The sequence below is a fragment of the Acipenser ruthenus genome, chromosome 7, assembly GCF_902713425.1.
Source record: "Acipenser ruthenus chromosome 7, fAciRut3.2 maternal haplotype, whole genome shotgun sequence".
Classification (NCBI taxonomy): domain Eukaryota; kingdom Metazoa; phylum Chordata; class Actinopteri; order Acipenseriformes; family Acipenseridae; genus Acipenser; species Acipenser ruthenus.
The window spans coordinates 30,072,843-30,084,821 of record NC_081195.1 but is presented as its reverse complement, the minus strand read 5'-3'; the positions used below and the strand labels follow the sequence as shown (position 1 = coordinate 30,084,821).

Below are 11,979 nucleotides of genomic sequence, written 5' to 3'. Positions count from 1 at the left end.
TTATTTATTTTTTTTAAACAGGTAGAATTTTTTAATGAACATGAATGAATGAATGTTATATATATATATATAGTGCATGCGTTTATTTATTTATTTGTATGCCTATTCACTCCTCTACTGCACTTCTAGCACGGTTATATCTGATCTTGTTCAGAACTGGAGCTGTATATCTGCAGTAGTAGTTATAGTTGCTACTCCTCTACTGTCCTTCTAACAATTAAAATTACTTCATATATTACACATATATTTACTTACCACAAAAAGATTTAAAGATCTCCAAATTCTATTTGCTTTCTGCCAAGGATATTAGAATAGATCATGTTCCCAGGCCTGGTTCCTAGTTACAGAAACTATATTGGAGGGTGATGCAGAAGAGAAATAATGATTTGGGCTCAAGGTATGCAGCTTATTTATCTTTTTATTGATTTCAGTACAATAAGAGTTAGATTTTTTTTAACACATCTCAGCATTTGTTTCCATTGGTTTCACATTCCAATCACCTTGAAAACAACAAATTAGGAACAGAGACATTATACAATAACTTTACAGCAGTGCGTTCATGTAGGAGGCGGGGCCTACAGGAAGCTGTAGTGATGTCATCAGTTACTGTGTGGAGGGTGGAAGGGGTATTTCAGTAGGCGGAGTGGAAGTTTTAGTGATTTTGAGATCCCGACAGAACAAAACCGATTCCTTGCCAAAACCGAGGTTGTACTGCCAGATATAGACCTTTTCATTGGGCTGGATGGTCATTTCAATGCTCTCCTCAACTTCCGTAGCTTCACTCCAGTCTTCCTTTTCTGTGTTGATGCTTGTTCCACCGTACTCAGCACTGAGAGAGAACTGATACTTAGCAAAGGCTGCAGTGAGGTCTCCGGCCTGATAGGTGGCGCTCATCGAGATCTTCCAGTTGTGCTCCATGCTGGACATCTTCTCCTTGGTGTAGCCCACTTTCTTGGTAATCTTCTTGGTCCATTTCAGGGGTTGCGCAGAGTCGTTGGAGATGGTCTTGATGTTCTCCCATTTCCCAAAGGCTGAACCCTGAGAAATGGACAAGCCACCGGGCAGGAAGTTGACCACATCCGAGTGGAAGGAGAAAGTGTCAGGGTCTTGGTTCGTGTTGAAGTTGGTGCACCTGTAATACTGGACTCCCCATTTGTCATCAGGCTTTACAAAATAGTAGTAGCTGTCAATGCCCCAGTAATACAGGCCGTCTCTGCAGGCAGAATGGAGAGGAAAGTCAACGCCATCGCTGTCCTTGTTCATGTTGGAAGTGCGATGGTAAGTGCCCTTGCTTTGGAAGATGATGTAGACGTTCCCGAAGGCAGACAGGTAGTGGTCGCCTCCTTGACAGTTGGGGTGGAGACTGAAGACCTCGGCCCCAGAGTCCGTGTTCATGTTGGTGACCCGGCGATACTCTTTCCCTTTGATGATGTAGAAGAGATCATCCTGGTGAGCCAGGTAGAAGTCTCCTCCACGGCAGGACTGATGCAGGCTGAACACAGACAGGTCTCTTCCTTCATGGAAGTTGCTAGATCTCATGTAGCAGCCGAGGTCAGATCGGATGATGTAATAGTACTGCTTCACTCCACAGAAATCCACCCCAGGAGCCTTGTTCTTGGGAACGATTTTAGACACGGTCATCTCTGCAGACATACAAAGACACCATTAATTAAACACCATTTCTTGGTTGTAGGTTCAAATCTAAGGTGGGGAGACAGACACAGATACAATTGGGTGATAATGAAAGTTTTAGTTATTGATTATCGGCAGTAAATGATCACAATAAATCATGATTATTGTCAAAATAACTAAAATGTCTCAAATATCCTGGGATTGTTATGAAATGTAAAGCTATTTATAACTTGAGCAGCAGGATGACAAGTCACTGAGTCCATATATATATATGTGTAAAGTTTGATAAAAAGGAAAACTGCTGTGTACCAAAATGATCAATAAGAAAAAAGAAAAGGATATTTCAGGTACTTAAAAAGGTAGAATAATTGATTACAAATCAATTATCAGGACGTTTCAGACTACAAGTCCTTCATCGGCTGAATACGAAAAAACAGTGCTTTAAGAAGTTGATAAAAAAACAAACAAGTAGTCTTTTAAATAAAATTCCAGAATGTTGCTGATGTTGCTGATGAGGATGATGACCTCAGAATAGAATGTTCATTCCCAACGGCTCCAAAGTGTCTAGTTTATAAGTAAGTTCACTAAATACGCACTGTTTTTTGTCACTGATCGGCCACTTCCACCTGCTTCACTTTCAAATGAAAACACAAATGCATCGGAGTCACCTCTCCTAACACAGGTCAGCTCTCCAACCACACCTCAGGTCACCTCTCCAACCACACCCGAGGTCACCTCTCCAACCACACCCGAGGTCACCTCTCCAACCACACCTGAGGTCACCTCTCCAACCACACCTCAGGTCACCTCTCCAACCACACCTCAGGTCACCTCTCCAACCACACCTCAAGTCACCTCTCCAACCACACCTCAAGTCACCTCTCCAACCACACCTCAAGTCACCTCTCCTAACACAGGTCACCTCTCCAACCACACCTCAAGTCACCTCTCCAACCACACCTCAAGTCACCTCTCCAACCACACCTCAAGTCACCTCTCCAACCACACTTCAGGTCACCTCTCCAACCACATCTCAAGTCACCTCTCCAACCACACCCGAGGTCACCTCTCCAACCACACCTCAGGTCACCTCTCCAACCACACCTCAGGTCACCTCTCCAACCACACCTCAGGTCACCTCTCCAACCACATCTCAAGTCACCTCTCCAACCACACCCGAGGTCACCTCTCCAACCACACATGAGGTCACCTCTCCAACCACACCTCAAGTCACCTCTCCAACCACACCTCAAGTCACCTCTCCAACCACACCTCAGGTCACCTCTCCCAACACAGGTCACCTCTCCAACCACACCTCAAGTCACCTCTCCTAACACACCTCAAGTCACCTCTCCAACCACACCTCAAGTCACCTCTCCAGAGGCAAGTACATCAGGCTATAATCAAGCTCTCCAAGAGAGAGACACAAAAGGAAGCATTCTCTCCAGTCGCCGTCTGCCCGTTCCAAAGCAGGCCCAAGGCAAATCAAAACAGAAGGGAGAAAGAGGAAAGTAACAGCAGTTCTCACTGACACACAGGTAAAATTAGCCATGAAAGCTGAAAAAAGAAATCTGTGGGTCAGAAGGCAAAAAGGAAAATTGATTCGGCCAATATAAAAAAGAAAACTGGAAAGAAAAAGGCAAAGACAAAACACCAGAGAAAGGAAGAGTTCGATCTTTCTGATGAGGATATATATATTGTGAGATAGCAGGGAGGGGGTTAAAGCCTCCCTGAAGGAGAAAACATGTGAATATGCACGTTTGTTTAGGTTAATTGTTTTGGTTTATTGTTGAATTGTTTTGCTTTTCTGTTAATCATTGTTTGTGAACTGTTTAATTGTTTAATTATCCCCTGCACCTGGGTGGTAATTGGAAATTGGGACCAGGTGCAGGGTATAAAGAGGAGCAGTCAGAATGCTCAGGGCTGCTGAGTAGAAGGAGGCAGAGGTGCTCTGTCTCCGAGTAGCCAGAGTTAAAAAGTAAGTGCTGTGTTAAGCCTGTGGTTTTTGTGTGTGTTGGGCAGGTAAACGGCGTAGCTGTCCTGCGAGTTAGTCAGGGAATAACCTGTTTAGTTAGCGCTCCAAAACGGAGTTAGGTTTTTGTTTTGTGTTTGTTTTGTGTTTATTAAAAATAGCACAACCGCGCTGAAAAATCCAAGTCTGTGTGTTGGGTCAGTTTTTAAAGGGGCAACGAACCGTGAGCGGTGCCGGCCAGTTCACATTATATATCTATCTATCTTATTGACTAAAGATATCCCTGTTTTTAAATGACATGCAACATGTTGGTGTTTATTTGTTATTAAATAAAATACACAAAATGTTACAACTGCCCCCGGCCATGGGGTCCATTGTAACATCGGACTCCTTACATTTGAAGCAATACTGTGGTCTTTACATTACCTCTACAAACATGAAAACGCTGGGAATTGGTAAAAGACAGGTGTAAGTTGTTTGTATCACAAAATGGGAAACCCAGCTCAAATGGTCTTGGAGTTATGATGCAAAATTAAAAACTGTTACAACTGTCCCTGGTCTCCCCTATTCTTATTAACTGGGCTTCCAATTACTGGATAACAACCGCTTTACCACAGCGCATAAGCACTTTCATACCGCTCCCTGAAAAATAACAGAGGCCAGTTTTTCAAAACTTTGGTAATTGGGTTTCCGTGTTTGATTATATTGTGAAACTGGGTTTTTCAAAACATCGAAATGCGATCGAGATTACTGTGATCCGGATCTAGTTTTGGTAATCCAATCCCACTTTTAATCACAACTAAATATTGCAATTGGGTTTATCAGAATTTAAAAGAGGAGATCACAATTACTCTGATGTCATATATCAGGATTGTTCTGATCCCACTCGGAAGGTGGATTCAAATGATACAACTTTGTGAAACAATTAAATTTGGTCTCCATTTAGATGGAAAACATAATAATATGCTTAAATAATGTAACACATTACCCACAGTTGGTTTTATTGTATTATTCATGTTTGTATAAAACATTTTATTAACAGCATCTGTCGCATAAAGAAAAAGAAAACGGCCGTTTACTCGAGAGCACTTAACCTATAAAAGAAATGTTAGTTGTCCAGCACATACAGTGCCTTGCGAAAATATTCGGCCCCCTTGAACTTTGCGACCTTTTGCCACATTTCAGGCTTCAAACATAAAGATATGAAACTGTAATTTTTTGTGAAGAATCAACAACAAGTGGGACACAATCATGAAGTGGAACGAAATTTATTGGATATTTCAAACTTTTTTAACAAATAAAAAACTGAAAAATTGGGCGTGCAAAATTATTCAGCCCCTTTACTTTCAGTGCAGCAAACTCTCTCCAGAAGTTCAGTGAGGATCTCTGAATGATCCAATGTTGACCTAAATGACTAATGATGATAAATAGAATCCACCTGTGTGTAATCAAGTCTCCGTATAAATGCACCTGCACTGTGATAGTCTCAGAGGTCCGTTTAAAGCGCAGAGAGAATCATGAAGAACAAGGAACACACCAGGCAGGGCCGAGATACTGTTGTGGAGAAGTTTAAAGCCGGATTTGGATACAAAAAGATTTCCCAAGCTTTAAACATCCCAAGGAGCACTGTGCAAGCGATAATATTGAAATGGAAGGAGTATCAGACCACTGCAAATCTACCAAGACCTGGCCGTCCCTCTAAACTTTCAGCTCATACAAGGAGAAGACTGATCAGAGATGCAGCCAAGAGGCCCATGATCACTCTGAATGAACTGCAGAGATCTACAGCTGAGGTGGGAGACTCTGTCCATAGGACAACAATCAGTCGTATACTGCACAAATCTGGCCTTTATGGAAGAGTGGCAAGAAGAAAGCCATTTCTTAAAGATATCCATAAAAAGTGTCGTTTACAGTTTGCCACAAGCCACCTGGGAGACACACCAAACATGTGGAAGAAGGTGCTCTGGTCAGATGAAACCAAACTTTTTGGCAACAATGCAAAACGTTATGTTTGGCGTAAAAGCAACACAGCTCATCACCCTGAACACACCATCCCCACTGTCAAACATGGTGGTGGCAGCATCATGGTTTGGGCCTGCTTTTCTTCAGCAGGGACAGGGAAGATGGTTAAAATTGATGGGAAGATGGATGGAGCCAAATACAGGACCATTCTGGAAGAAAACCTGATGGAGTCTGCAAAAGACCTGAGACTGGGACGGAGATTTGTCTTCCAACAAGACAATGATCCAAAACATAAAGCAAAATCTACAATGGAATGGTTCACAAATAAACATATCCAGGTGTTAGAATGGCCAAGTCAAAGTCCAGACCTGAATCCAATCGAGAATCTGTGGAAAGAACTGAAAACTGCTGTTCACAAATGCACTCCATCCAACCTCACTGAGCTCGAGCTGTTTTGAAAGGAGGAATGGGCAAAAATTTCAGTCTCTCGATGTGCAAAACTGATAGAGACATACCCCAAGCGACTTACAGCTGTAATCGCAGCAAAAGGTGGCGCTACAAAGTATTAACTTAAGGGGGCTGAATAATTTTGCACGCCCAATTTTTCAGTTTTTTATTTGTTAAAAAAGTTTGTTAAAAAAATACCAATAAATTTCGTTCCACTTCATGATTGTGTCCCACTTGTTGTTGATTCTTCACAAAAAATTACAGTTTCATATCTTTATGTTTGAAGCCTGAAATGTGGCAAAAGGTCGCAAAGTTCAAGGGGGCCGAATACTTTCGCAAGGCACTGTATATGCTATAGATCAAGGGGGGGGGGAATACTTATGCAAGGCACTCTATGCTGTACATCCGCATGTGAGTGTGTGTTATTTAGAAATTAAAAAAAAGGAAACTGCAGCCTACATACCTTTTCGTCAAAGTTTAAATTAAAGTTTAAACCATGACCCTTTTAAAAGTAGTTTCTTACAAAAGAATCTCTCATTGCACATCCAGCAAGTCGATCCTGCTGTTTTTTTTTTTATTATTTAATTGTTGCCAATTATTTTTATTATTTTCTCCCAATTTGGAATGGCCAATTATTTCACTAGGCTCAGCTCACCGCTACCACCTCTGCACTGACTCGGGAGGGCAAAGACGAACACACGCTGTCCTCCGAAGCGTGTGCCGTCAGACCGACCGCTTTTTTCACACTGTGGACTCACTATGCAGCCACCCAAACGCTACAGTGTTGGAGGACAACGCAGCTCTCGGGCAGCTTACAGGCAAGCCTGCAGGCGCCCGGCCAGACTACAGGGGTTGCGGTGAGCCGAGGACCCCCCGGCAGACCTAACCCTCCACCCCCCCGGGCGACGCTCGGCCAATTGAGCGCCGCCCCCTGGGAGCTCCCATCCACGGTCGGCTGTGGAACAGCCTGGACTCGAACCGGCGACGTCCAGGCTATACGGCGCCTCCGGCTCTCTACGCAAGTGCTTTTACTGGATGCTCCACTCGGGAACCCATCCTGCTGTGATTTTAAAGGTGTATCACGCTGTTGTTCTTAAGGCTCCGGAAAGTCATTCAAGTCCTCCCCAGTAAATGGCACCTTGCGCATGACAGCAATATTGTGCAATACGATGCATGCTAGAATGATGTTGCATGCACTGGGCGGATCCACACGCAGGTAATCCAAACAAGCGAATCGTCTCTTAAGCACCCCATTTATACATTCTATTGTGCGGCGGAGGATGTTTAAATCTGTTTAAAGTCTTTGCAGTCAGTTTACATTCCGTGCTAATTATGTAAACAAATACTTTTTTTAGTTTAATAACTTGATAGAGTATTTTCTTGACATACTTATTTGTTTGTCTCATAACCAAGTAAACGTGCGCACTCTTAGGCAGTGGTGTAACCACGGCCCACCCAGTTCACACAGATGCCTACCCAAATCTGCGCCTATGTGAATAAAAAAAAATAAAAAACATCAACTGTGCGCCCCGAAGGCAGGTGTTTAAGTTTAAGTCAAATAAGCTATTTTTTTAATATGCCGCAGGCTTTAGCCAATCAAAGCAAAGTAGTCATTGTGATGCAATTTTGGGTGAGATCGTCCTCTCACACAACGAATCATGTGCAAACCACGTTTGATTGACAGCTTGTGAGGCAGTTGGCGCGGATCTTTTCACAACCTGTTGAAAAAGTCCCAGACGTTTTAATGTGCATTTTTAAAATAAGTTAGTCGTAGTGCGGCAGTCAACATGGCAAAACAAATCTGCACACTCTTTTAAGAGTTTAGTTTAATAGAAGGGCTCGAGTGAACAGGGTTATGACAGCTGGCCGAATGCTGACAGATATCTTAAAATTGCTGTTGTTTGAAGAGATACGTGCGATTGTCTGGAGCGTCCTGACTATATAACTGCAAGCCCTGACGCTTAAACTGTGTAAGGTGGAGCGGAGACGAGAGGATACTAACTAGGCAACGGTAAGTAATTGACTGACTTTCACTGTATTTAATAATTGCTTAAAATCTAACACTGTGTTCTCGCTGGTTTGGTGACGCTGCCTGTTTGACTCTAAAGTGCATTCACCGCGAATATATGTAAGTACATTTATTTTTTGTCTACAAATATTTTAAATAGTTTACATAGTAGTTGGGAGTGTTCCGTCTATAAACAGTTTTCCGTCTTAAAAATATTTTGGGAAATGAAAAATTAGTGTGTATTTGAAATGTGTACAATGGCAGGCATTGGGGAATCGACAGCTGATTTCGTAAGCAAAAAATAATTTACCGCGAAAAACAGGCATTTTATTTTCCTGACAGTATTCCACATTGTGAAGTCATACTTATCAGCGCTGTGCATTTGGTTACTATGGCAACGGTGTCAAAAAAATATCGACTTCATGATTGGTGTTTGAGTCATACTACATACAATGACCTAGCGAGTCAGTGGCATGTATGATGTTACAATTTATTAATTATTTGAATGTATCTGTGGTTTTAAAACGTAATCATTATTTCTACTTGGTTGGTATCAGAAACGTAAATAAATGCAAAAACGTGGGTTTTGTCATTTAAGGTTTGTCGTTAACTTTTCTTCCGTGTATAATATTTATTTTAAAGGCAGCAAAACATGGGAATTGCACGTTCCTTTTCATTAGCGTGTCAAATTCATTTTAAAAGGTTTACAAAACTTGAACATGTTGCTGAATTTGTCACTCAAGGCTGTTTTTTTAAAAAAAATCTATTTTTGTCTGCTTGTTCCGTTTTTTGCAGGCAACGCAGTATCTTTGTTTAGCTGTACAGCTAAGATTTGAGTTTTGGTTTGAAGGCAGCAGCTTAGCATGATTTTTAATTTCTGCTTGACAGACGCCCTTATGCAGGTTCACTTACAGAGGTAACACGTTATTACAACATAGCTAAGAGATTACAATACAGCTAAGAACAAAAAAACAATACAGCTTTTTCTGTTTGGGGATTTTTTTAGTTTCTGTTAGCACTTTGTCAAATGAAGTGGTTTTTGCAGTTATTGTGCACAGTGTGTTTGTTTCTGTAGGTTGTATGTATGCTTATGTGTTTTGTATTTGTAGTGTAAACGTGCAACTACTGTTATAAACTGCAAAAACATTATCGCCTTGCTTCACTCAGCACCATACATGTTCAGACTTGGCTACGTTGCGCTGCTCAAACCCCGCGGAGATATTTGATGTATTCAGAGTTTTAATTGATTTAAATCATGTTTGTAATGTAAACGGTTTCCTGTGACGTCAGACCTTTGGTACTTGCCCATCCACTAGAAGTTGGGGCCCACGCCTTGAAAAAACAGGATTTCCTAATCGTGATTATTTCTGATCTGGACACATGTAATCCAACACTATCTTTCTCTGAAAAACGGAATACAAATTATCCAGATAAAAACAAACAATCTGGCTTACAAAAAGCAGGATTCCAAAATCCAGACAAAATTGATCCGGATTTAAAGTTTTGAAAAAACGGTCCCAGAACTATCTACTAAAAAAAAAAAAAAACCCTGTAGCCACTCACATAAATAATTCGAGTTTGTTGCCTGCACACGGAGATCCTGAACGTCAAGCAATGTATTAAATATGCAATCAGTCGGTGTATCCACAAATACAAGTAGGGTCTGAACAGTTTACATGACACACAGAATATTACCAAAAAAAAAAGTTACATAATTAATATTACATGCAAAAAACTTTGCGTCAAATAAGAGCCAATGTTTTCTTTTAAATGTTACGCTACTCAAATTACCCTTAGCAAAAGTCTAAACAAGGAAAGCATGCCTTACACCAGCCCGGGGGGGGGGGGGGTTATAATATTATCCAGAAACACTTACTTAATCTCTGTAGAAAAACGATCTTTCGTTCGTAGAGCAGCCTCTGCTGTCCTTCACGACGTGATAAGTAACAGCAAGAATTTTGGTCGCTAGAGTTCTTTGTACTGCTGTTCCGTGTTCAGCACGATCCCCGACACATGTATTTACGTACAGGAGCACTAAGGTAAAGGTAGAGACAGGTACAAAACCCCACCCGCTTCCACACGCCTTGACTAGTAGAAGCAAGCATCACGTGACACAAGCGCCAGCAGCTCTGCGGATCCTGTGCAGCTGCAGACGCTCAGGGTATTCAGTCACGATCACGGGGTAAGGTCTTGCTGACGGTGTCGTAGGTGCACTATCGAAACGTTTTGATGGTATATTTACAAAACAAGACGCACGAACCACGAATACAACGCTTAACAAATCAGGGTTAACCGCCATATAGGCCTAGTTAGACACTTATGCTATTTCCCAAACCTGCCACAGTAACCTTATTGAACGGTATTAACAGTTAATTTTGCGATTTTGATTTTAAAAGATTTTCTTTTTTAATTCGTGAGTGATTAAAAAAACGGTAAAACTATTTAATGAACACCAAAAAAATCGAATGAATTTATATATATATACACAGTACTGTGCAAAAGTTTTAGGCAGTTGTGAAAAAATGCTGTAAAGTAAGAATGCTTTCAAAAATAGATATGTTAATAGTTTATATTTATCAATCTATTGCCCACATTGTGAAAACATTGTTGAAAAAAATGTTTCATTTGTTTTTAGCACTTAAAATGGTCCAACTTAGCCTTACCAAAACTTAAATTCCTCCCCCAAAATTTGGGAGGGTACTTTGGGGTTCGTTACCTTGAGGCAACATTGAACCACTATAGAACAAATGAGAGTAACACAGTTTTTTTTAAAATCAAACTTTTTATTTTAATTTCATGCATGACATTACATTTTCTTCTTGGAACAAAATGATAATTTTGACTCAGATTTGAAAACAATGAATCGTAATGCAACATTTTGAGTTAAAAATAAATTAAAAATAAACAAAAACTACATTTGTCCAGTGATCCTGCGCAAATGTGTTCTGTCCATCTCACTGCTTGTGAAAGTCCACAAAGCAGTTCTTCTCAGCAGTGAAACAGAGGAAAACCCCACACTTCACACACTGCACCTTGATGATCCCTTTGCAGCCTGGGTATTTACATCTACCTCTGGTTTCTGCCCAAACAGGCTAGTGGTCTGTGTTGTCCTGGCAGACTGGACCCACACGCCCTCTCTTCCTTTTTTCAGCCAGACTTGCCTCAACACAGTGGGATGGTCTTCCCTTCCGCTTCAGGTTGATTTTGTTCTGCTTGCAGAGACAGCTTGCTACCTCAGTTTTAAACTCCAGTAAACAGAGCTGCTCTTTCTTTTGGATGACACACTCTCTGCAATCTCACCAGTACAGGAGCCAAGCCTGCACAAGTGTGAAATCCATCATGTGGAAGCCAATGCGATGGTACCACTTCTTGGATCTTATCTTGGTTCGGTACACTGTGATGAGCATCCAGGAGGTCCACCCCACCCATGCTCTGGTTGTACAATTTGACAATATTGGGGCGTGCCACTTGAACAGCTTCCTTTCTCCTCTTGTCCCATCTCTCCACTGTGGAAGTTGGGTTGGCCACTGCATAGGTGCTCAGGATAGTCACCGGACGGTTTTCAAACCATTTGACTGCCCTGAGGTACACACCATTGTGTTTTGCCTCTTTCTCTTCAAAGGTTCCCCTTCTTTTCTTCGTCATTCATGAAGGTGCATCCAGCCAGACGATTCTGTCTAACTGTCCCCACACTGTGGATCTTTTTTTTTTTTTGTAGAGCCACTTGCAGGTCAGTGCTACAGAACCAATTGATAATGTAATGCTGAAAAACTTTGATATAATATTCAATATTAGTATAATAAAATATATGGTAGAACAATATTCATTATATTACAGTAATAATGATGATAATCATAATCATGATGGTAATAATAGGCTGGTTACGTTAGAATATGACCACATGTAAACAAAAATAAGTTGGAAATTGAGGTTCCATTGTGGTTCAATGTTGCTTTGA

General features: G+C 41.3%; 1 protein-coding gene across 1 annotated transcript; it reads right to left on the bottom strand.

Moving 5' to 3' along the window:
* Positions 1–400: 400 nt before the first annotated feature.
* LOC131737487 (uncharacterized) lies at positions 401–10,219 on the bottom strand. The gene is made up of 2 exons (XM_059026762.1): positions 9,898–10,219; positions 401–1,643 (listed from the first exon to the last, which is right to left on the bottom strand). Exon 2 carries the CDS (start codon positions 1,639–1,641, stop codon positions 604–606), a length of 1,038 nt encoding a protein of 345 aa, XP_058882745.1. The 5' UTR covers positions 1,642–1,643; positions 9,898–10,219; the 3' UTR covers positions 401–603.
* Between the last annotated feature and the right edge of the window lie 1,760 nt (positions 10,220–11,979).

What these genes read in the sequence shown, in the direction of transcription:
- LOC131737487 (XM_059026762.1), bottom strand. Translation starts at nt 1,641, where the DNA reads ATGACCGTGTCTAAAATCGTTCCCAAGAACAAGGCTCCTGGGGTGGAT.